The following is a 27,073-nucleotide window of genomic DNA, read 5'->3' on the forward strand; positions in this document are numbered from 1 at the left end:
ATGATATTTCTTAATTAAAAGTATTTTGGAAGAAATCGTTTAAACTAACATCAGAGTCACTGCCTGAAGAGGTCTCGTCGCGCGGGTCGGGAATATAGCCCGCTTCTAAAAGCAAATTGGTTATATTATCGTGGTCGTTGTTCAGAGCTACGTGGTACGCGCTCTCGTCCGTGTCGTCTTCGTATTGCATATAAGCACCACGATCAAGGAGCAGGCGGACTAGATCGCAATGACCTTCCCGAGCCGCGACATGCAGCGCTGATCGATGTAGATCAGACAAATCTACCGAGTTCACATCCACACCAGTGTCTAATAACTCCGTCACCCTCTGGATGTCATTCGCTTTGGCTGCTTGGAAGAATTCTTCTACTTCGTCAGTGTTTAGAAAGCGCGCCGCGTACTCGCGCTTTTTGGAGTTTCTGTTTACGAGGAACTTGACTATCTTCATGTAGTGACCGTCTGTGGCGAGCTGCAGAGGGATTTCGCCCTCGATGTCTGGTGCATTGATGTCTGCTCCGTGTCGATCTACCAGCAATTCTACCAGGTCGTAGTGGCCCGCGTGGGCCGCCACGTGCAGGGCAGTGCGATTCTTCACTTCAACAAATCGTACATTAACGTCCACAGTCGAAGATAGCAGTTCATCAGCTTTTTCTATATTATTGTTTTCAACGGCTTCAAAAAACTGAGCTATCTCTGCTTCCGAAGACATTAGGGGCACCTTCTGGAACAAACTGAAATACACGTTAATCTAATTAGTAATTATTAATCTAATTGCAAACTTAGAATACATTTGTATCTTAATACATTGTAGTTGAATTACTTTAAAATTGTTGGTATATATTAGGTCCTTACATATGAAATTGGCGTTTTGTTGTACAGGCCACTTTGATCTCAAATATCTCTTTGATTAAGAATTCCAAATTCATATTATCTTCATTTATTTGATACATTTGAGTTACCAAAACTGACTGTTTCATTTGTTTTTGATTATTTTTTATTTGGAGTCGTTCATATCGCACAATGGATTATTATTTTTAACAAAAAATTAAAACCGACTTCCAAGGTAAAAACAATAATCATCCTCATAATATGAACTTAAAAGTATTAAATAATTTTTCCTATCTAATAGTGCCTTTTTCCGAATTCGGCTAAACCTCAACTATTTCTGTACTCAATCTTCATCATTTTGAAGTCGGTACCAGATATAGCTGAATCTTCATTTCTCTAACAGAAAATTTGAAACTTTTGGAACTGACACTTCACGCTTGGACAGCCCTGGCAGATTGAAGCGAGACGGCAGACAGTTATTGTACTATGAACGCTAAACGCAATGTAAAAGGTTGAAATTAGGTAAATATCTCGGCGATTTCGCACCGTTTGTATGGAAGTGAGACAGGTGATCTTACTTGTATTATCGAAGTAACTTACTTCTCAGAAGTAATGTCAAATGTGTGCCTTACGCTCTGGAGTTGAGGTTTAATTTGTTATGTTCAATTTTGGTGACATTGGTGACCCTGTCGTGGTAATGATGATGATGATGATGTTGAATGTAATTTGCACAGTAGCATATGTTTCCAGTTCTTAAAACAGCGCCTAAGCCTCCAAACTTGTATCTATAAGGAATCCGGAGTTCTCTTAGTATCTTTGGAACCATAGTATATCTCGGTGCAAAATCTTGCGTTTTGGTAGCATATGCTTAGGATGCTTCTCATAAAACCAAAATCACCATATGTTTCCATATAAATTTCGAGGAGTTCCTTCGATAACTTATGGTTCCCATCATCAGGTCACCACTTTTGTGAAAATGGGACCAAATTGGAGTGAAATCAGGGTTCTGAAACTTGGTCATCGCGAGATCTGCTTGCACAAAGGTGACGTCATTGGAAAATGCGCGGAAGTTGTCTGGATGAGAAAGTGTAGTTCGATGACAGGCGCTGACTCAGCAAACAGCAGCAATTACGGATTAGTGACTGGGCTACTCGATGACTGCAAGAGTAATCTGACATATTCGCAGAGCATGAAAGCTAAGAAGTTTTTACAACGCCACGCGAATATCTTCTCCATTCAGGAAGAGGACCTTGGAAGAACATCGATGGTTCAGCACAAGATTGATACCGGAAACGAGAACCCAATTCGTCAATGAGCAAGACGGATACCTATTGCAAAGGAGAAAGAAGTTGAAGGCCTTTTGGAGGACATGAGAAGGCATAAGATTATTGTACCGTCTGCAAGTCCGTGGTGCTCACCTGTTGTATTAGTAAAGAAGAAAGATGGCAGCACAACATTTTGTGTGGACTACAGGCATCTCAATTATGTCACTAAGAAGGACAGTTATCCGTTACCTCGAATCGACGACACTCTGGATACCTTGAGTGGCATGAAATGGTTCTCGACCCTGGACCTTAAATCTGGATACTGGCAGGTGGAAATTCATCCAAAAGACAAGGAGAAGACAGCATTCTCCACCGGTAAAGGTTTATGGCAGTTTAACGTCATGCCCTTTGGATTGTGCAACGCACCTGCCACATTTGAGCGACTCATGGAGTGTGTACTGGCAGGCTTAGTTGGAGAGGCTTGCTTAATCTACTTAGATGACGTCATCATTGTTGGCCGTGACTTTGAGGACCATTTGCGAAACTTAGAACGAGTTTTCGCCAAAATAGAGGGAGCCAAATTAAAGTTGAACCCGAAAAAGTATCGTTTATTCAGGAGTAAGGCCAATTATCTCGGCCATGCTATCTCCAGTGATGGAATCCTGATGAACCCGGAGAAACTGGAAGCAGTTCAAAATTGGCCAACCCCTAAGAAAAAAACCGAAGTGCGGGCATTTCTCGGCCTATGCTCCTACTACAGACGTTTTGTTAAGAGATTCTCAGATATAGCCAAGCCATTACATCGGCTGACAGAAGATAAACGACAGTTTATTTGGGACGAGACTTCTAAATAAATAAATAAACGTTTATTCGAAGATTATTTCTTCTTCTGAAGATTATTTTTAAGAAATGAAGAAACATCTGTGTAAAACACCAATCCTGGGGTATCCGCAACCTGAAGGTCAGTTTATAGTCACGACGGACGCAAGACGCGGACGAAGACACGGACGCAAGCAACACGGCCATTGGAGGGGTGTTATCTCAAAAACAGGGTGAAAGAGAAGTTGTACTTGCATATTTCAGAAAATCTTTATCTAAGCCAGAGAGAAACTACTGTGTGACAAGAAGAGAACTCTTGGCTGTCGTAAAGACGCTGCAACATTTCAGCAAGTATCTCATCGGCAGACAGTTTTTACTGCGAACTGATCACGTGGCTACTACAATTCAAGAACCCAGAAGGTCAAGTAGCTCGATGGATTGAACAGCTCCAGGAGTATGACTTCAAGACCGAACACCGCAGCGGAAAGGCGCATGGGAATGCCGACGCACTCTCACGAAGGCCATGTTCAGAAGACTGCAAACATTGTGTTAAGCAGGAATCTAATGAAGTAACATTAAAGTTAACGAGAACAAGTCCTTTGAGTCCATGGGAGAATGATGCTATGAGTGAGGCTCAAGAGAGAGATGACGACCTTCGGCACATCATCACATGGAAGAAACGGGGTGATGTAAAACCAATCTGGAGTGAGGTTGCACCCACTGGCGCTGTCGCGCTAAGGCGTACTAGGCGCAATGGGACAGTCTGATACTTCAAAACGGAATACTCTACCGGAAATGGGAGAAGACCAACGGCAGAGAGTTCCATCTTCAGATAGTTGTCCCAAGAACGAGAGTACCAGATGTTCTCCGTGAAATGCACGATGGCGTATCAGGAGGTCATCTAGGTGTCAAGAGGACGTTAACAAAAGTGCGAGAACGATTCTACTGGTTGCATTGTCGAGACGATGTACAGGATTGGTGCCGCAAATGCACTATTTGCGCTGCAGTGAAGGGACCACAGACCAGGAGCCGTGGGAACCTGCGGTTATATAACGTTGGCGCACCTTGAGAACGAATTGCAGTTGACGTAGCTGGGCCATTTCCCGTGACGGAATCGGGAAACAAGTATTTTATGGTCATCATGGATTACTTCACCAAATGGCCCGAAGTTTTCGCCATACCAAACCAAGAAGCTACAACAGTCGCTTCTAAGTTAGTCGAAGAAGTGATATCTCGGTTTGGTGTGCCTCTGGAAATCCATTCTGATCAGGGCAGGAATTTCGAATCGCAGGTCTTCCAGGAAGTGTGCAGAATTTTGGGAATGCATAAGACGAGGACCACACCGTACCATCCACAGTCTGATGGAATGGTTAAGTTTAACCAGACCCTAGAGAGGCTTTTGGCGAAATTGGTAGATGATAAACAAAAGGATTGGGACAAGTACATACCACTCCTCCTTCTGTCGTACCGTACCGCCGAGCATGAGAGCATAAAAGCTACCCCGGCGTATGTCAATTACGGTAGAGAACTACGAGTACCAGTAGACCTTTTAACGGGAGGATCACCGGAAGAACCAAAGACCGTACCAGATTATGTCTGCGATTTCAGGAAAAAAATGCGCTATATACACGCCATGGTTCGGGAAAATGGGTTACAGTCAAATGAGAACATGAAGACCAGACACGACCGGAAATCGAATACAAGCGGCTTCGAAGAAGAGACACTGGTGTGGCTGCATAACCCGACTCGATGAAAAGGCAAATCTCCAAAGTTGCAGACCAAGTGGGACGGCCCATACAAAGTGGCAACCCTATTGAATGATGTGACGTACAGAATTCAAAAGCAACCAAGAGGGACATTCAAAGTGGTACACATAGACCGTCTGGCGCGTTACCATGGCAGTAACAATGATACACGGGACGAGCATCTCTAAGAGGGGAGCAGTGTTACGGTACACGGTATACGGACACGTAGTGCCATCTAGCGACAAACCAGCGAAACTTACCGAGGGAACACAGACAACATAAATCGCCTACTCGATACTAGATGGCGTTAGGTGTACCTACGAGTATTTTCTAGAAATATCCCATACTTTTTTACGCATATCGGGTTTATTCTGGGATATTCCGGAGAATTCTGATATTCTATCCGGCCCGTATAAATAGTGGCAGACAGTCGGGCCGATATTTCAGTTCGATCTGAGCGATCTTCGAGGCTACTTACAAGTGATCAATAGTGAGTGATTGTGATAGTGAAACCTGCGACTTGGCTACGACCTAGGACAGTGATAGTGCTTAGTGATTAGTGTTTGGACTTAGTGCTAAGTGTTGTGACGTGGTTGTGACCTAGTGTGAGATTTGTGTGAGCTAGTGTTAGTGAATAAAGTCTTCAAGAGAGTCACCAGGTCTTTCTCTCCAAATCCTCGAACCCTAGCTCGTAACAATATATTTGATCGAAAAAAACGATTCATGCAGGATTTTACGGTCGGATCCAATACTATAAGGTGTAGTAGTGTAATAAGAAGTATGTATATCTACAGGGTGTCCCGTAAATCGACGATAAGCCTTAAACCAGTCATAGGCCAGGTTACAACAGTTCTCAAAAAAATATAAAAAAAAGTCCAAGTAATGTGTCCCAAAAAATACAAAGCTTTAAAAAAAATCGGAAAATCGACATCTTGTGGCGGTTTTTTAGTTCCCGGCACTACAAATTTCTACTTTTTTTGTATTTTTTTTTGTATGTAATCCTGAATAATGCTTTAGTAAACTAGTACCTAAGATTTAAATCAAACGACTCCGACTTGAAAGGAAATGAGGCTTTTTGCCCAAAACAATTATTCGAATTAAATAGTTTGCTCGACTTTAACCGACTGTACTGAAAAAAAAAATGTACCACGCTTGTTTGGCAAGTAATTTTAAAAGTTGGCGCAGTTAATAAGGATTCCAAAATGGTATGACACTTGCTAGATCATTTCTTAAATTTTGGACAATATTGATTTTTTTAAAGGAACTCAGTTTTCGACAATTTTTGCTTACTTACTTAAAATTATTCAAGTGCACCCAAGACTTTCTTCTAAGTGATATTATGATTTGTATGAGACGGAGAGAAACATTCAACGAGTGTAAGGGAGATAAAATCTAAGAAGTAAAAGAATATCACGGGCCACGGGGGCCATAGTGTCTCATTACTTTTAACTTTAGGAAAGGTGTTTTAGGATTTAGGAAGCTTTTAATTGAAACAAATTTTTGGAGTCTAAAATATTTTATTACATTATAACAAATGTTCAAACTGCCTCCCACCAGCATGAATGCAAGCTCGACATCTTTTTAAAAAAGACCGCTGTATCAGACGGGCAAATCTGCCGTTATTAACTAATTCAGCTGCTCGCGTTACTTGTTGTCGCAGTTCAACTAGATTTTCAATTGGCTTTGTATACACTTTTTCTTTCACAGCTCCCCAGTAAAAAAAATCTAGCGGATTTAAATCAGGTGAACGGGCTGGCCACGAAATGGTACCAGACCGCCCTATCCACCTTTCTGGATATTAAGTATCTAAATAATCTCGCACTGGACGGGCATAGTGCGCCGGACAGCCGTCTTGCTGGAACCACATGTCTCTGTAAATGTGCAGAGGTACGTCTTCTAATAAATTTGGTAAATGATTTCTTAAAAAGTTTAAATAAATGACGCCATTCAAGGTTTCTGGCAGCTCAAAAGGTCCGATGATTCTCCCGTTTAGAATCCCGGTCTCTCGATAATCGGGATGACGAGCAGCGTTTGGGTATCTTTGGCGGTAAAGCCTAGCTGCAGCATTGGCATTGCATCGGCATTCACCATAAATGAGATGCATGTTGGCATATTCCTGTGCGGTGTACACTGACATGGTGGTACTACACAATCACACGATCAACGCTAGTCCAGGAGAAAGCAAAGGTCGTTGAAAGAGAAACTAAGCAGTCCAAAACCAAATCACAAGCAATCGAGTCCAATAAACAAAGCAAAAAGGGGTATGTACGAAATCAAGACGAACGAATACGGTGTGCGCAGTAAACGAAGTAGAGTAACGTACTGATCTATTGTACTTTGTGTGCTGTACGTCGGGACCATGGACAATAGTGACATTGTCTCGCTCACACTAGTAGCATTGTATCTACCCATCTCACGTACTTGTGGCGTCACTATCTGTCTCGCTCACACTAGTAGCATTGTGTCTACCCGTCTCGCGTACTTGTGGCGTCACTATCTGTCTCTCTTACACTCATTGAATGTTTCTCTCCTCTCATACAAATCATAATATCACTTAGAAGAAAGTCCTGGGTACACTTGAATCATTTTAAGTAAGTAAGAAAAAATTGTCGAAAACTGAGTTCCTTTACAAAAATCAATATTGTCCAAAATTTAAGAAACAATCTAGCAAGTGTCATACCATTTTGGAATCCTTATTAACTGCGCCAACTTTTAAAATTACTTGCCAAACAAGCGTGGTACATTTTTTTTTCAGTACAGTCGGTTAAAGTCGAGCAAACTATTTAATTCGAATAATTGTTTTGGGCAAAAAGCCTCATTTCCTTTCAAGTCGGAGTCGTTTGATTTAAATCTTAGGTACCAGCTTACTAAAGCATTATTCAGGATTACATACAAAAAAAAAAACAAAAAAAGTAGAAATTTGTAGTGCCGGGAACTAAAAAACCGCCACAAGATGTCGATTTTTCGATTTTTTTTAAATCTTTGTATTTTTTGGGACACATTACTTGGACTTTTTTTTTAATTTTTTTGAGAACTGTTGTAACCTGGCCTATCACTGGTTTAAGGCTTATCGTCGATTTACGGGACACCCTGTATATAACCCAATGTCTTATATTTTAATAAACAGTCTTATTGCAACTCTCGGTCTTATTACTCGTCTCCTGAGCACACCCTACAAAGGATAGGAATATTACACAAAGCAATCGATTCCCGAGTAATACAATTTCAAAGAAATCTAATTAATTTCAAGTTACTTTTGTACAATTGGACCTACTTATGCATACCAGAATCAACCCACATGATGATATACTATAAACACAATACTACTTGCACTTTTTCCACTATATTCTAGTGACTAGAATATAGTGGAAAAAGTGCAAGTAGTATTGTGTTTTATTTGTGTTTAAAATGAATTTCCACCAAGAACCGACCGCGACAGTACAATCAATTATATATACACATGATGACAGTTCTGAGAAAAAGCCGTTTTAATAAAATTGTGTACTCTTTAAAACTGACTGTTATTTTAAGTAAAGTTAATTTATAATAGTGTTACTGATACGGACACGTAGTGCCATCTAGCGTCAAACCAGCGAAACTTATCGAGGGAATATAGACAACATAAATCCACTACTCAATACTAGAATATGGCGTTAAGTATATGTTTATAGTCTGTTCACTAGGAAATGTCCAGATTCCACTCGAGAAAGGATAATGTTTTGCTATTGTTTGTTGAATTGCCGATAGTAAAACCAGTTTGCCGCCGACCACGTGCATCTGCAATACTCGGAACGACTGACCTTGATCCTTTTCATATGCATTTTCTACCTACGAGCGCTTCAAGAAAAGTTAAACCTTTTCTAGTCAGTAATATTTGTTATATCTTACGAGTAAGTCGAGTGTTAGGAATCAATCCTTTTTTAGTATAATAAGCAAAGTTTTATTAAAGTTTTATTTACATGAAAATTTCATCAAGTATCAACACTGCTGGATTGCTCTAACTCTTAAGTGACGGCAAAGTGATTTTACTATCGGCAATTCAACAAACAATAGCAAAACATTATCCTTTCTCGAGTGGAATCTGGACATTTCCTAGTGAACAGACTATACCTGCGCGTACTTTCTAGAAAAGTCCAAGCCTTGTTTACACGAATTAGGTACAATCCAGAAAGGAACTTTCCAGAACTCGTCTCGGGCCATATAAATAGCCGCAGGTAAACGAGCCGGCAATTCAGTTTAGTCTGAGCGATATTCGAGACGACTTCGGAGTGAAAACAAGTGATCAATAGTGAGTGAACCAGCTCTAGTAGACAAGTGACAAGCGTTTATCGTAAACGCTAACAAAATGTATGCGATTTGACATATACATCGCTTCGCTAGCGAATACTAATGTCAAATTCCATACTTTTTTAACCGACTTCCAAAAAACGAGGAGGTTATAATATGTTCGGCTGTGGTTTTTTTTTGTATGTTCAACGATTACTCCGCCGTTTGTGAACCGATTTTCGAAATTTTTGTTTTGTTGTATTAGGTTTCACTCCAATTTAGTCCCATTTTCACAAAAGTGGTGACCCGATGATGGGAACCATGAGTGTTTATTCTTAGGAAGCGTGATTTATGTAGAAACACTAATTTGCACACAAAACCAGTCTACAAGTAAAATCACAACTTTTATTCATATGTAAGATTTACACGTATTAAAAAATATGTTCTTGACTCTTGAGGTTTTCGATTGGTTGACAAGATGGCGGTGCGGCGGCGCTAGAGTTTGGGATCGACGTGCTAGTGATGGGATGGCCGCGCTAGTGATGTCTCGCGTTGCGCGTAGACATACTCCGGGCCGGGTTGAAGTGACGAGGCAGCAGGTGAGTTTCTTTCCAGGTGCTGCGGGTAGGTGTAGGTGTAGTCATCGTTAAAAAGTAAGTTCGTATCTAGTTATCTTGTAGAAAGTAGTTGTAGAATATAGTTTGCTGTAGTTAAGTAGTAGAGTTTATTGCAGGTTTCCAGTGAGCTTCTTGAAGCTGTCAGGTTAGTATTTAGTTTCCATTTGGTAGTGGGCAGAGACGAGTGAGAGCTCTGCGTATTGTTCCTCTCGCTGTCCTAATATCAGCGACACGCGAGATTCCGTCCTTTCCAGGAATAAGTTTCTCAATGCGTCCGAGGCGCCAGTTGAGGGGCTGGACGTTGTCCTCTTGTATCAAGACCATGCCATTTACTTGTAGCGTATTCATGTTTCGCTTCCATTTTGTACGCTGTTGCAGCTCGCTGATGTATTCGTGTTGACAGCGTTGCCAGAATTGTTGGCGCATCCTCTCGATCGTTTCATAGCGGGACCGGCTGTCAATCGTCGTCAATGGCGGGCGTCGGTACCGATTGTAGCGGCCGGCCGATTATGAAGTGGGCAGGGGAGAGAGGAAGGTAGTCTGTAGGATGGGAAGATAGTGGGGATAGGGGGCGACTATTCATTATGCCTTCGACCTGTGCGAAAAGTGTAGACAACTCTTTGAAAGTAAGATTGGAATTGCCCATAACTCTTTTGATATGGTGCTTTGCCGATTTTATGCCGGCCTCTGCCAGACCAGAGAAATGTGGAGCGTAAGGGGGATGAAAATTTAACTTTATGTGTAAGTTAGTTGCAAGATCAGATACAGCATTAGAATTGTTTTTAAGAAATTGACCTACTTCTTTAGAAGCTGCAGTGAAGTTTCGACCATTGTCGCAAAATATTTCAAGTGGCTTCCTCCTCCGGGAGATGAATCGACGCAAGCTGAGTAAAAAGTCGTCTCTAGATAGTTCGCTTACCGCCTCTAGGTGTACACATTTATAGGCTTGACATATAAATAGACACAGATATCATTTGGAGAGGCGAGCGCCACGACCCTTCTTACTTGCAATATTGAATGGTCCTGCGAAGTCCATTCTGATGGTCTGGAAAGGAAGTGCGGGTGTGACACGTTGTTGGGGCAAATTACCCATCATGGGCGTCAGAGTTTGTTCTTGGTGACGTCGACAAGTTACGCAGCGATGAACAGTGGTGCGAGCTAGCCTCCTTCCGCACACGGGCCATACTGAATCACGAATAGAATATAGGAGATGCTGGGGACCTGCGTGCATCAGGCGGACGTGTTCATGCTGAAAGATTAATTTCGTAAAATGGTGAGTAGAATCTAAAATAATTGGGTGTTTCTTTTCATGGCTATAGGTGGAGCGGTCCAGTCGACCACCTACTCTCATCACTCCCTCCTTATCGAGGAACGGGTTGAGTGATAGAATGTTGCTTTTTGAAGTGATATCTTTACTTTGTAGATAGTGCATGATATTCTTTGTCGAAAGATTGTTTTGTGCTCGTATTGCTAGAAATAAAAATGAATTATTAATCTCTTGCACAGAGAGTGGACCTGATAATTTATTGTTTTTGTTTTTCAGGTTGTGCTTTAGTCGTAGAACGTAGGCGTAAGTTCGCTGAAGTTTCCCTAGTGTAGAGAAATTTTCAAACGGGATAGATAGATCGTCGCAGTCGGAGCTCGTCGAAGGGAGGACTATAATCTCAGGTAAGTCATTATCTTGTTTCTTTGTTTCAGATAGAGCTTGCGGCCATTGGGAATCGTCCGCGGCGAGGTACGGGGTCCGCGCCACCACAGCTCGTGCGCGGCTAACTGGTCGGCGGGCGCACCGCGGGAGATCACGTCGGCGGGGTTGGCGGCGCCGGGCACGTGGCGTCACGCTGACAGCGCGGTGTGCTCGCATATCTCCACAACCTTGTTTACGACGAAGCTCTTCAGTTTGCTAGGACTGCTGTAGAGCCACGCGAGTACGACGTTGGAATCGCACTAGTGTGTGCACGACGATATAGAGCAGCGCAGTGACTCGAGAACGTTCTTGGTTAGGTTAACGGCGAGTAGCGCTCCAAGTAGTTCCAATTTTGGTATCGTGAGGGGTGGCTTGGTAGGTGCCACTCTCGATTTAGCGCATAGTAGATTGACTGATATGTTACCTTCTTTGTCTTTACATCTTAGATAGATGCATGCGCCGTAGGCATGCATTGATGCATCGCAGAACGAATGTAACTGTATTTCGACAGGTTTTGCAGACAAGGCTCTCCTGGGGATTGTGATGTTCGCTAGCGATGAGAGACTGGCCGTGATTTTCTTCCATTCCTTTTGTAGATCGTCAGGAACCGGCTCGTCCCAGTCCAGCCCTCGCCGCCACAGCTGCTGCATGAGTAGTTTGGGTTGAACGGTGCACGGCGACAGGAGGCCGAGTGGATCGTAGATACTGAATGTTGACGATAGTATTGTTCGCTTTCTAATTTTTTCTTGCAAGCCGGAGGTCGGAGCTTCGATAGTAAAGTATAACTCGTTTGATTGTGGACTCCAGCCTAAGCCGAGCGCGTTCGAGGCGTCACTCAAGCTCAATTTTCCTTGCAAGTCGACCGTCGAGATGGGGAAAATATCAGGTGCATTGGACTTGAATTTCCGCAGATTGAAACAACCCGATTTTAAGTGAGTGGTGACTGCATTCAGAATGTGTAATAGATCTGCTTTCGTGTCGCTGCCGGTCAACATATCATCGCAGTAAAAATCCTTTTGTATGATTTGTTTTATTGTTGCATCTCGACACTCTTCTCTTAGTATCCATTAGCATTTTGTAGTTAGATAGCTTGCACTGGCAAAGTCGTACGTGACAGTGTTGAGTCTGATCGCCTTTAATGGCTTATTTTCATCATCACGCCATAGAATCAGCTGTAGCTGTCTGTCGTCTTCGTGGACAAGGACTTGGCGGAAGAATTTGCCTATATCGCCGGCCAGTACGTCCGCTGGGCGCGGAGCCGTCAAACACGACGCGCAGCTTGGTAGACTCGCTCTGCGCGCGCAGCACGGCGTGGTGGCACAGGTAGTGGCGGCGAGCATCCGGTGGCCGGCCCTCCACGGGCGAGCAGTGGCCCAGCTCCCCATACTCGACTATAAATTCAGAGTAAGCTTTTTTGAGTTCTGGCTCTTTGCGAAATTTTCTCTCTGGTGATAGAAATCTTTGCCTGGCTCGATAGTAGGAATCGCCTAAATTGTCCGGTGAGTCCTTGAACGGCAGCTTAACAATGAAACGGCCGTCTTCTTGGCGAGAGGTGTGTGTATTGAAGTGTTGCTCGCATTCCTTCTCGCTGCTGCTGAGCAGTGGCCTCTTGGGGAGTTCCTCTAGCTCCCAGAATCTAGAAATTTTCTCATTGAGATTGTCAGATGTGTCGGTCCTTGAGAAATTGCATATGATGGTCCTTGGTTCACCGTTACTAAATATAGGGCCAGATATTAACCAGCCTAACTGTGAACTTCTCAAGTAAGGTAAGTTAGCATCGAGACACCGCTGTTTGTTGCCCACAATTTGCCAAAATAGCTCTGCGCCTATAAGCATCTCGACTGGGGCAGAGATATTGAATGTAGGATCGGCCAATTGTAATTTAGGCGGGAGATTGAAATACCTTTTATCGATAAATTGTTTAGGTACATTATCGGTGAGCTCAGGTAGTACGCCGCAGGCTTGCGTTACATTGTAGTCAGTGCAGAGAGATTTTAGCCGAACTACACTTCGTTCTGAAATGGAGCCGCATGGGATGTTTGCAACACCCATAATTTTAATAGGCACTGTGGGGTTAGATTCTTGTTCTATATAGTTTTTGTTGTAACGCCTTAGTCAAGAATGTGCCTTGGCTGCCTGAGTCTAAGAGGCATCGCACGGCGCACCGTTGATTGCTTGTTATTGTGAGGATTGGTTACCTTGATTATAGCCGTGGACAGTAAAACTTAATAGGCAGTCTGCGAGGCTGAAAAAATTGACAGACACACCCTGCGCGGGGGCATCATTGTCGTCAGCGGCGAGAGCTGACTGCGCAGAGATGCTCAAGCCTCCAGGCTGCGAAAGTGGAATGTGAAACAGTGAGTTGTGTCGTTTACGACATTCACGACATGGACCTCGACGACATTCTCTGAGTGAATGACCTTTTTTAAACAATTTAGGCAAAGCTTCAACTTCATTACTTTCATCTTTCGTCGTTCTGCTGATAGAGATAGAAATTTTGAACAATTGTAAATACTATGGTCACCCGAACAATAATTGCATACCCAGGGTGTTTGAATTTTCGCGCCATTATCATTATTGTTTTGTGTGGTACACGAAAATGATTTATAAGATCGCTCGTTTTTGTTTGTATTGTTTATAGCATGATAGTTTGTATTATAAGATTGTTTTTTGGTATGGCAGGATTCTAACACATCGGCTCGGTCATGTAAAAACTTAGTCAACTGGCTGAGAGAAGGCATATCACTGATAGTATTGCGGTGCTCTTCCCAATCGCGTTTTGTATGATAGTCCAGTTTGTTTGTGATAATATGGACAATCAGAGTGTCCCACTGCTGAGTAGGATGGCCTAAACTGGACAGCGCTCTGAGGTCCTTATTAACTTGATCGACTAAAGATCTCAATGACTTGTCTGATTCCCGCTGCACTTGTTCTATATTGAATAAAGAATTGAGATGGTTATTAGTCAGATAGCGTTTATTATCATTACGTTGGCATAGCAGGTCCCAAGCTTCCTGATAGTGCGCGTTGGAGACCTCAAGATTAGATAGGACTCTGGCCGCTTCACCCCCCAAATATGAATTGAGATAATGAAATTTGTGGACAGGCAACAAGCTGTCGTTCTCATGAACCTCTTTATCCCCAAGCGGCCGGATCCGGCCGCCACAGATTATAATGCAGCTATAGATACATAAGTGTCCCGGAAATCAAGCCACCTGGAATAGTTTCCGTTGAATTTACTAATTTGTATTTGCGGAAGTTTAAAATTTGGTTGATGATGTGGCCGATGAACACTAGGAAATGAGCCAGGGCCAGACTATGATTGCCTTTGTGTAGTTTTGTATTTGTCAGAAATAGTTCCCGCTAAAGCAATCACCTTTATGAAATGTGAGTCTGTCTTGTCCCTTTCATCAACTTCATCATCAATATTATCAAAATTTATTTGGTCGATTTGATCTTGCAGCAAACTGAATTCTGTTTTTAAATCATGAAATGTTTGTAATTTTAATGATAGCTAATTCACTTGCAACTCACTTAAAGTTGGCATTTTTTGTACTAAAATCAAAATCAAAATTGTTTTATTTCTGAATAAATTTAAAATAAAATATGTTTTCAGAATGTCCTACATGATGCCTACCACCGGTTACCATTAAATCAAGATAGTTTTCAAACTTAGTTAATCTGCCTCTTATACTAGCGCGCTTTGTAATTAATGCTGTGAGTTTGGCAGACATTGTGAAATTTAAATTATTAAATAACACTTGAATTAGAGTATATTGAATATGAAATAATTGTAACTCTATAGACAGACAATAAAATAAAAGATCTCACGCTCCTCTGGTCTGCAATTACCGTCACTCCATCGGCGTCAGCGAAGCACGGAGGCAGCAAGCGGCGTGCGACGTGAAGCGTCGGGTGTGGGAAGCACGCTCGGGACTCGTGGGCAGGCACAGTACTCCTTTCTGGGCACTGGCCACAAAGATAGGCACGGGCACCTCTTGCGCTGAAATAGTCGGCCCAAACCGGGGTATATAACATGCAAAACAAGGCAGTGCAAAGGCAGAACACTCGGGGGCGCAAACAAAATGCAAGACTTGAAACAAACCCAAAGAAATGTCAAAATGTCAAATTGCAAGAATGTATTGTAAAATGGCGTGCATTGTTTTAAGAGCTAAATTATTCGATGAAATAATATTTAATGCAGACAAATATTTGTTTACCAAACGGAATTATATGAATTATGTCATGTAATAGGCAAAAAACAAGGCTAGGTTATGATAGGCCACGAGGTGGTGTAGAAGTAGGACAGTTGGATATTTTTATAGGATAGGACTTAGCTTTTTATTGGCCGGGCAGCATACACGCAGGCTCCTTCCACAATATAGGTTGATATTCATCAACGAAAAGCCAATAGTAGACGTGCAGCGTCAGGTATAGTTCCCGAGATTGCAGATTCGTGATCCAAACGGTCGCTAAATGTTTATTCTTAGGAAGCGTGATTATGTAGAAACACTAATTTGCACACAAAAACCAGTCTACAAGTAAAATCACAACTTTTATTCATATGTAAGATTTACACGTATTGAAAAATATCTTCTTGACTCTTGAGGTTTTCGATTGGTTGACAAGATGGCGGCGCGGCGGCGCTAGAGTTTGGGATCGACGCGCTAGTGAAGGGATGGCCGCGCTAGTGATGTCTCGCGTTGCGCGTAGACAATGAGTAATGGCCCTGGCCGCAGCGGCCAGGCCGCGGCTGCCATCGAGATAGTCATAGATACCTTAGTATGCAACCGCCATTGCCACGCGCACCTGGAGCCCAATTCTCAGGATGTGAGAAAAGTTCATCTTCGAATAAAATACCGAATTATGAGATTTTTACGAGCGTAACACAGTTTGTGTATTCTCAAAACTTCACATTCAAAATACTTCATGCAAAGATCGCTCGAGTCGAACGAGTGGGACCGGTTATACATGTCCGAATTTGTACACCACATGTGGCCGCTTGGGAGTTGAAGCGTTCGAGACCGGTTTCCTGCACGATATAATTTGTTGCGAATAGTTTGTGCATTCTCAAAATTTCAAACTCAAAATATTTCGTGTAAAGATCGCTCGAGTCATACAAGTGCTAGGGACCGGTAGATGTCCGAATTCGTACACAAATTCACCCATTTTAGAGGTCCCCATAGATACAAATGAAACAAAAAAAAATTTTCATCTAACCTATGCGTGTAGGGTATCTATGGATAGGTCTTCAAAAATCATATTAAGGTTTCTAATATCATTTTTTTTCTAACCTGAATAGTTTGCGAGAGACACTCCTCCAAAGTAGTAAAATGTGTGTCCCCCCCCCCCTTTAACTTCTAAAGTAGGGGCATGATAAGTCTAAAAAAATATATGATGTACATTACTACAAAAACTACCAACGAAAATTGGTTCGAACGAGATCTAGGCAGTAGTTTTTTTATACGTCATAAATGGTAAACCTTAGTTTAACTTTCATTAAATCAACTGAAATATGAAAATAAATCAAAAACCTTTTAATTGGGCGAGTCCAACTCGCACTTGGCCGGTTTTTTGTTTACTTTACTGCTTAGTTTTAACTGCTAAACTAGTTATTAAACGTGCCATTTATAATTTTTAACTTACCAAAACTGCAATTTACAACTGCCCCTTTAAATAAGTGCCTTATAATATTCATATTTAATATAATAAATAAGTATATCTTCTTATCTTCATAAATTATTTAAAATTCTCGTGTCACAATGTTAGTTTAGTTACCTTACTCCTCCGAAACGGTTTTACTGATTATATTATTAATCCTTCGATCGTGGATTCTTGGAAATCTATTGTTATTCTATTGTGTCTCGCTCACCGGTGAGCTTGTAATGAAATACGTAGAATAATATTATACAGGTGTATTATTCTACGTATAGTACGCGATAGTTTACTAGGTAACTAAAAAGAGTGAAATTATTATTTTTAACAAAAAATTAAAACCGACTTCCAAGGTAAAAACAATAATAGCATCCTTATAATATAAACTAAAAAGTATTAAATAATTTTTCCTATCTAATAGTGCCTTTTGCCGAATTCGGCTAAAACTCAACTATTTCGGTACTCAATCTTCATAATTTTGAAGTCGGTGCCAGTTATAAAAGTTTCAAATATTCTGGCAGACTGAAGATTCAGCTAAGTATATCTGGTACGCTTTCAGTCACACACTTTGCGCCTGCTATTTTATAGTTTTTTGATCGTCGTTTTTTTATACATCAATTAAAACGAGTCAAAAAACGAAACGCCCTAGATATATTCTTTGTCTTTAATTCAGTGCAAAAATTATCTGAAAATTCCAAATAATTTGGACATAGTATGGAAATTTCGTTAAAAGAAGAGGTAATTTTGGGATTTTTTTCTATCGAGTGAAGTTCATGATATTGTTACGTGCTAGGGTTCGAAGGAATTGGAGAAAAAGACCTGCTGACTCTCTTGAAGACTTTATTCACTAAGTCCAGGTCACACAAGCACACACTAGGTAACAACACTTAGCACTAAGTCCAAACACTAATCACTAGGTCCAATCACTGAGCACTATCACTGTCCTAGGTCGTAGCCAAGTCGCAGGTTTCACTGGTTCACTCACTTGTTGTCACTCCGAAATCGCCTTGATGATAGCTCGAAACGAACTGAATGCCGGGCCGTCTATCTGCGGTTTTTTATAAGGCGAGACGAATTCCAGAAAGTTCCCGATTCACGTAAACAAGTAAACAAGTAGAACTTTCTAGGAGGCTCGAGCATGTACCACAATAAACATAAACAACTAAACACGTAAACAAAAATAAACCGGTAAACACGTAATAAATGTTGGACTTTTCTAGAAGGTTCGAGTATGTACTTGCGCACCTCATGCCATCTAGTATTGAGTAGGGGATTTAATTTATGTTGTCGGTGTTCCCTCGATAAGTTTCGCTGGTTTGACGCTAGATGGCACTACATGTCCGTATACCGTGTACCGTAACAATATTGTGTAATGGAATGTAAATTCCACTGTGTTAGATCCTTAACTAACACATATTTTTTTTTTTCAGAATTTAAATTACTATATTTTTGTGTCTACTGTCACTTTTAAATCTTGAAAATCGTCCGTTTCTGGGAATACAGGCCCTTAATAATTTCTCCAGTAGTTCGTGAGATAAACCCTTTCTAATAATTTTCCCCGTTTTTTTCCACATTTTCCTCTGTCTCTTCGGTCCTATTAGTTTTAGCGTGATAATTTATAGCCTAGCCTTCCTCGATAAATGAGCTATATAACACTGAAATAATTTTTTAAATCGGACCAGCAGATCCTGAGATTATCGCGTTCAAGCAAACAAAGAAACAAACTCTTCAGCTTTATAGTATTAAAGTATAGATTTTTTTAAATCGCTTGACAACCTCGAGTATCAGTCTAAAAGACTATACTATGAAAAGTACCAATAACACGGTCATAATACGCTCGAATAATTATGGGACGATGCATAATATAATATGGTAGTGATGATGATGATGAATGTAATTTGCGTATATGCTTTCCATTCTTAAAACAACGCCGAAACTCCCAAACTTGTATCTATAAAGAATCAGGAGTTCTATCAGCACCTTCCGAACCATGGTAGGTATACCTTGGTGCAAGATCTTACTTGTTGGTAGCATATTATGCTTAGAATACTTCTCACAAAACAGAAGTCGCCACATGTTTCCATATAAATTTTGAGGAGTTCCCTCGATTACTTATGGATTTTATATGGACCTTCATCAGGTCACCACTTTTGTGAATATAGTACCAAATTGGTATGATACCCTTTACACCAAAAGAAAAATTTTGAAAATCGGTTTACAAACGGCGGAGTGATCGTTGAACATAAAAATGAACATAACACCTCCCCCATTTTGAAAGTCGGTTAAAATTATAGCCTATGTGTTATGTGTTATTCTGATGTATAAGCTATATTACTGTAAAGTTTCATTAAAATTCATTCGAAAAGAGTAACAAACATCCAAACAACCTTCGCCTTTATAATATTATATTATTTTAAAAGTTCGTATCGAGTAGTATTGTGAGAAAAATGGTTTTTTGGCTCAATGTGTGACAGAGTTTAGAAAAGGTTTTTCTTGTTACGAGAACGTAAGCAGTTTAGTTTCTAGAATTTTAACAGGTTTTTCGGAAAATAATATATTTACAGCGGCCTGTTTTGTCGACATAGAGTGCCTATAATAATGTGAATATTTCCTCCCTACTTAGAATACTAGATGACCTCGGATTGGGTTCCAAATTTTGTTTATATTTATGGAATTTCCTCAGTTGCTAAAATTAAAAAATGGGAGTTATTAAATATAATTATTATTTCACGATGCGCAGACTTAGGCTAAGCGTAAGGGGACCCCTTATCGCCTTTACTATTTAATTTGGCAACATACAAGATATGTAGGTATATTATTTCAGTTTTTATGTCCCAGTACGCCGATGATTTTATCATATATTACACTGGTAATAACATTGGTGAGATCTCACAAAAGTTAACAACTCGCTATTGATAAATTACGAAGCTTCTTATCGCAAGTGGGTCTGGAGTTATCGAGTACTAAAACTAAATTATGTCTTTTTAATAAAGGATACAAAGAAAAAGTTACTAAAGTTAAAATTGATGACAATCCTACTAATATTATAAAGGCGAAAGTTTGTTTGGATGTATGGATGTATGCAGGGGCGTATTTCCCTTATGTGCAGGGTGTGCGTTGCACACGGGCGCGCTTTATGACCAACGTAAAAAGAACTTCAGTTTGCATACATTTTGTGTAGCATCTGGAGCTCTTGTTATATATTTTGTCGAAATTCGAATTACAACAAAGCAAGGTGCTCGGCTTTTGCAATATAAATATCCAAAAATAAAAACATTCTGTAAAAAAAACATAGCCAAGTCTCGATGGAGCTGCTTGATTATCTCTAAACAGTAATGAAATCTATAGACAAAATCGTGCCAGGCGGCAAGGTTCCTGACTGCGATTTCTTTATAAATAGTTAATGTTGTTTGATCGGGTTTGGCACAAAGCGCTGCTATCAAAGCTTCCATTATATTATGAGCTCCCCGAGAAATATTTATGCAAATGGGTAACAAGTTTCTTAGCAGACAGAATCATAAAGGTCGTAGTTGACGGTGAATGCTCTGAAACTCAGTCTGTTGATGCTGGTGTCCCTCAGGGCTGTGTGCTATCGCCTACCCTATTCATACTGCATATCAATGGCATGTTACAGACCAACGGCATTCATTGCTATACGGATGATAGTACAGGTGGTGCCCTATATGCCGGCTCCCCCTATATTTCTCAGTTAAATGACATTGAGAGTCGAAACGATCTTGTGTCTAAAATAGAAAATTCATTGGAGAAAGTTAGTCCAATTCAATCCCGCCAAGACTCGTTTTGAGAGTACCTCTTTAACAATCTCCCCCAGCATTGAAATACTTGCTGTAAACACGTCGAGCAAAGTCCAGTTCCTATGTCATCTAGAGGGTAAGGCCAAGTTAGCCTCGAAAAAGCTTGGTGTTCTTAACGGAGCGAGACAGTATTTCAGTCCGGACCAACGCCTACAACTCTACAAGGCGCAGGTTCGGCCTCATATGGAATATTGTTCTCATATTCTCTGGGCAGGAGCGCTAAAATACCAACTACTCCCTCAGGATCGTATCCAACCAAGGGCTGCTCGAATTGTTGATTGCCATAGTGTTTCAAATAGGTTGGACCCTTTGGATTGTAAATATACCATCGTCAACACCTTGATGAGTGGCAGTCTTCCACCATGCGTTTTTCGCGTAGAGTAACTTTCTGCCACGCATTGTAAAACTCTGGAATGACCCAATACCAATACCAGCAGTATATCCGGACCAATACGACCTGCAAACCTACAAGAAGAGAGCGTATTCCCTCCTAAAAGGCCGGCAACGCACCAGCAGCGCTTCTGATGTTGCGAGTGTCCATGGGCGACGGTATTTGCTTTCCATCAGGTGACCCGTTTGCTCGTTTGCCCCCTTATTTAATAAAAAAAGGGCTTATCTCACGAACTACTGGAGCAATTTTTAGGGCAATATTTGGCACAGATATAGAGTAGAAGGGATTATAGCTATTTTTTATATGGGAAAATGTACGGTTTCCGTAAAATTCCTAATTTATGCGGGCGAAGCCGTGTAGGACATCTAGTATTTTATAAACCGAACCAGCAGTTAAGTATCTAGGTATTTGGTTGGATAGCTCTTTAAAGTGGACTAAACACATCAATGAAACCGTAACCAGAGTACAAAAATTAATCAGCTGTATACAAATATTAACGGATGTACGCCCCATCCGTTAAGAGGAGTCCACACCGCCCTTTTTTCCATACAAACGTTGTCCCCTGTTTCCTCCCTGGATAATGCTAGTAGAGTTATAATTTTTTTCCTGAATATCTACGGCCACTAATACGATGTCCCTATGTTTTCTTTTTTTTCATAATTTAATTATTAAATAAGATATGAACGTTCTAAAACCCAAAAAAATGGCCAGATTTTCCGCTGTGTTCAAACGTCCAGAAAACCATATTTGGCTAGATTATACAAAAAAGCAAAACATAGGAACACAGCTCAAGCCTTTTTTAATCTTTAATGAAAAAAGTACTTAAATCGGTTAAGTTTTGGAGAAGGAATCAGAGGACAACGAATCGTTGATTTTCTGGATTTTCTGCAGTTGTCTCTATCGCGTTCTGCGGTATAGGCTTGAGGTAAGGGAGACAGCTATAGATATTACACGTGCTTTTTTTTCATTTCTCTAGCCCCTGGCGGCCTACCACGACCTTTCCTAAAACTATCATGTTTCCAGAACACTTTGTTGTAAGATTACAATAACCTTACTTTGATTCGTACCATGAACTTTTTAAGGTGTATGAAAACAATCTTGTTTTATTCCTGCTAAGTGATGGGAAAGAACGAACGATATCAAATTATTTGTTTACATTTATCAATGGGTGGAAGCGAGATAGCAGCTACAAAGCGCTTTGTCTCTCTCACACGATTGTATAAACAAATGAATTGTCATGGGTGGAAGCGAGATAGCAGCTATAAAGCTTTTTGTCACTCTCACACGATTGTGTAAACAAATGAAGTGTCTAATTAGTCTAAACGTAGAAAAAACTTATTAGTGACTGTAGAGAATTTGAATGGTACTAAACCAAAATATTTCAATAAATTAAACCGATTCAGCGCTAAATTGTTAACAATTAGAATTAAATCAAATAGTGAAATTGTTGAAAAACCAATGCTGAAACCCAAATACTTAAGACGTGAAGTGTTGGTGTGGTACGCTAAAACAAAAAAGTTTTAAGTGGTGTGTGAGTTGCGCGACTTTGAAGACTGTTTCGATATTTTCTATTATAAGGTAAATAGAAGGTACGTTTAGTAAATATTTAATACATTGGTTATCTCAAAACAAACGGCGTTTTTTATGTACATGGTTAACTTTAAATACAAATAAAGTTAAGAATTTTGTTGTTAATACATAATATGCGTAATTTAAAGTCGTACCGTACTCAATTTTCAAATATAATTTTACTAAAAAACAGTAAAAAATGCAAAACAATCTTAAAAAAGTTGATATTTCACAGCGGATTTAAGATCGCTAGTTTGACGTTAAATTAATCTTGCTCATCTGTCAAACGGTGTCAAAATGGAGCTCATGGTACGCTGAGAGCGAATGAATCGGGACATGACGTCACAAAACGTCTTGACGGAACAATCATAAAGTAATTTTACTTTTAAGAGGTGATGGTACGAAATCATAAAGTAAGATTAAAATAATACTGCTTTAAGAGGTTGTAGTAGGCCCCCAGGTGTATCCTCTTAAGTCCGTCCGTCCCACTTGCGACGTAGAATTGACTACGGGTCGATATTTTATGCGAATACTTCTAATACTAATCTATATAAAAATGATAAGTTACAAAATCAATGTTTACGTTTGTTTGGCAATTTTATTAAGTCTACTCCAAATTCCAATCCATGTAATGGAAAATGAATTATTTATCCCTCTATCTTATTGTTAGAAGGAACTTTTTAGCGGGAAAGTATTGGTTAAAGTGTAGGTATAATGATAACGAAAGTTTTAGACTTTTAGGTTCTCTCGAACACCTTAATAATTCGTATTGGCGACGCAAAACACTTCCTTTATTGGTCGAAATTCATACGAAATTTTGTAATTTAAATGTGTGTACGAGTAATAACGTTTTATCGGGTCTCTTTTCTTTAGATACATGTATTAGTAACGTGGATCTCGAAATTAATTGTGATTTACTACATATAGATAAGGGTAAACGTAACTATACAGCTTCATGTCTCAGAGTTGTGAGGAATCTTTAGATAAATTGTACAATAATTATTATAAAATATTTACTGACGGATCTAAGGAGGCAAATCGAAGCGGTTCTGCATTTTTGGATCCCCAGACCAAGTTTCAGTGTTAATGTTAACTAGCTATTTGACCGAGCTTTGCTCGGTATTCGATAAAACACGAATAAAATGACATTTTCTAAAAATGGTTCCTATCTAGATCGATTTATCGCCCCCGAAACCCCTCATATACTAAAAGACATTGGGCAGATTGGGACCACCCTCCAATAGCAAAAAGATACATTTCACTGGACAGGTCCCCTCAATAGAAACAACAATCACTATGACCACCTTGCTGTAACAACTGTCCATTTGGAGTAATGAGACCTTTTATCGCTTAAGAAAAATATATTCTAAACTTAAGAAATACACTTGCTGACACGAAAACTGACACGTAAATAATTCAAGACATCATGAGTGACGATGAAAAACATTGCATGGTTTATTAACTGACTTCCAAAAAGGAGGAGGATATATGTTCGTCTGTTTATATTTTTTTTGTATGTTCAACCATAACTTCGCCGTTTGTGGACCGATTTTCATGATTCTTTTGTTGTTGTACAGGGTTGAATCCGAGGTTGGTACCATGTTCACAAAAGTGGTGATCTGATGATGGGATCCATGGGGAATCGAGGTGACTCCTTGAAATATGTATGAAAACAAATAGTGATTTCGATTTTTTGAGAAGCATTCGAGGTAAATGCTACCAAAAAGTAAGATTTCGCATCGGGTTATACCCTGGACCCGAAGGTACCGAACAGAACTTTTGAATCCTTATAGATACAGGTCCGGGGATTTCGACGTTGCTTAAACAACTGAAAGCATAAGCCAACACATCAATTTGATTGATCATCATCATCACAACCATAATTATATCATGGGTTATCACACCTTAAACCTGGAAAGAAAATCCAATCCGATTCCGGTGATCGTGTCACTGCATCTCGTGTAAAAACAGCTACGAACAAAGGTGCGCGGCCCGTACCAGCTGCCAATACAACATCTGGGCGTAAAACTGGTTCGACTGCTGTTGGCGTAAATAAGTCTGAGCCAGGAAGTCTCTCTGGCCAGGCTAAAGTAGTTAGAAAGGATGTTACCAACTCTTATGACACTTCCTCTCAACCTCTAACAACTGAACAACCCATCAATAAATCTTTGGTGAGTACCGAATGGACCGAAGTTCGGCACAAGCGGTCTCGGCCATCATTGAACGCCGTGCTGCGAGGAACTGCTGCACCAGGAGCAGCTGGTCTACGAGTTAGTGAAAAGTGGCAGTATTTACACTTATTCTACGTCCAAAAAGGTACATCTGAAGCTGAAATACGTGCACATCTAGATAATATCCTGGATGAAAAAGATGCATGCACAGTAGAAGTTCTCAACACTCGAGGTAACTATGCGTCTTTTAAATTAGGTGTACCATCGAGATTGGCCGTCAAGATAATGGCTCCCCAAAATTGGACTGAAAACATCTGCATCAAGCCATATATCTAATAAATCTGCATATCATGTACCAAAATGTTAGAGGTATCAAAACCAAACTATCAACATGGCGGTCGAATTTGTTGCTGACGGAACATGATATAGTTGCCGCAACAGAAACTTACCTGGATAAGTCAATTGACGACTCTGAGATCTGTCCTGACGGCTGGTGCGCACTTCGTAGGGATAGAATGTCGTTGGGTGGTGGCGTTCTTTTAGCGGCGCGTTCCGGAATCACACTAACAAGATGTCATCAACTCGAAACGAACCATGGTGAAGACCTGTGGGTCTCCTTCCTCTATCATGGTACCTCAGTGCATATATGTGTAGTTTACATGAAGCCATCTGCGACTGACAACGATTATATGACATGGTTTTGTAACGTTGAAGGATTTATACTGAATATAAAAGGCCATGTTATAATTATTTTAGGTGAGCTAAATTTAAATAGTGCCTCGGTATCTATAAAAAATTATTACTGTTATTTTCTAAGTTTTTGTAATTTATTTGACGTGAATGATATGATGAACATGCATGGGACAGTGTTGCCAACTACTCAAAACGTTTTCCCCCTAAAGCAACTTCAAAACCCACTAAATTTCAACCAAAACTCCCCAAAAAATCAAAATATTTAAAATTTCTTGGGGTATGTCCTACTAAGCGCTCAAAAGTCAAAACGCTGAAATACACCTTCAACAGGCCAAACAAACAAACAGGCCAGCAGTTTTTAAATGCATACTTCAATCTTTTTTTTTTTCATTACATACAACGACAACAAATATAATAATCTATCAGCCTACTGTCAGCTGATACGACTCAAAAGACTATAGCGAGTAGCGACATGTGCTTTGTGGGGCAATTCCATCTTATAGGTGGCTTTCGGATCTATGCCGCGAGCGACCGCGACCGGTAAAAATTAAAATAAAATACCACTTTATGACATAGATGATAGAATATAGGTATCACTATGTCATAAAGTGGCATTTCGTTTGAATTTTCGTCCGTCGCGGTCACTCGCGGCAAAGTTCCGAGCCACTTTAAGGTTGTTATTAAAAAATATTCCATTCTTCAAAATTGTTATCCCCAAAAATATCCCCAAAATATTTTACCCCCTAAAAAAACCCACTAAATTTATTTTTTCCCATAGTCTAAAATCCCCATAGTTGGCAACACTGGCATAGGAGCAAGTTAGATGTGGTGTTGGTGCAGAAGGGTGTTGATGCGGGTTGTGACTACGTCCTAGGAATGGAACTGGTTCCGATCGACCTCTACCACCCACCCCTTGATATTTCAGTTAATACTATCTCAAGCAAATCTAGAGAGACCATAGAGTTTAGCAACATTGATGGACTTCGGGATTACAATTTTAGTAGAGCTGACTTTCTCCAGCTATATCACTCCTTGAATTCCACTCCATGGCGCCAGGTCCTAGATTACACGGACGTTAGTTTGGCTACTGATAAATTCTATAGCTTATTGTACAACTCTTTTGATACATCAGTTCCTAAGAAAAAGAGGCGAGTCTCAGGCAATAGACGTTATCCAGTTTGGTTCACCGCAGCAATAGTAAATAGTATTCGCATAAAAAATCGTTTGCACGCTGAATGGAAACGTACACGCTGTGAGCTCACTTACTCCGACTTTAGATCCTTGCGATCAAAAGTAAAAATTGACATTCAAGCCGCGTATAACTCACACTGTTCTAGTTAATGGAATCAGGCGTTACTTTGCGGAAATCCATAGCTTAAAATTTAATTTGTTGTTATTTTTAGCAATATTCCGCGAAATAAACTTCCACCTTTAAGTAAATGAGTGAGTGTACGCATAGGCATGCGTACAGCACCTCCCTCCTCCCACAATGCCTATGCGTACACTCGCATGCAAGAACCTGCAAACACCACCACGACACAAGCAATAATGT

The 27,073-nt window shown here is 40.4% G+C and overlaps 1 protein-coding gene across 1 annotated transcript; it reads right to left on the reverse strand.

Annotated features, from left to right (window-relative positions):
- Positions 1-3: 3 nt before the first annotated feature.
- LOC121735159 (ankyrin-3-like) lies at positions 4-25,399 on the reverse strand (the record flags this gene model as incomplete). The annotated part of the gene is made up of 2 exons (XM_042125838.1): positions 4-731; positions 25,278-25,399. Coding segments are annotated over 2 exons (843 nt in total), but the record flags the coding sequence as incomplete, so codon positions are not given.
- Positions 25,400-27,073: the final 1,674 nt, after the last annotated feature.

This window comes from Aricia agestis, chromosome 17 (assembly GCF_905147365.1).
Source record: "Aricia agestis chromosome 17, ilAriAges1.1, whole genome shotgun sequence".
Lineage (NCBI taxonomy): Eukaryota > Metazoa > Arthropoda > Insecta > Lepidoptera > Lycaenidae > Aricia > Aricia agestis.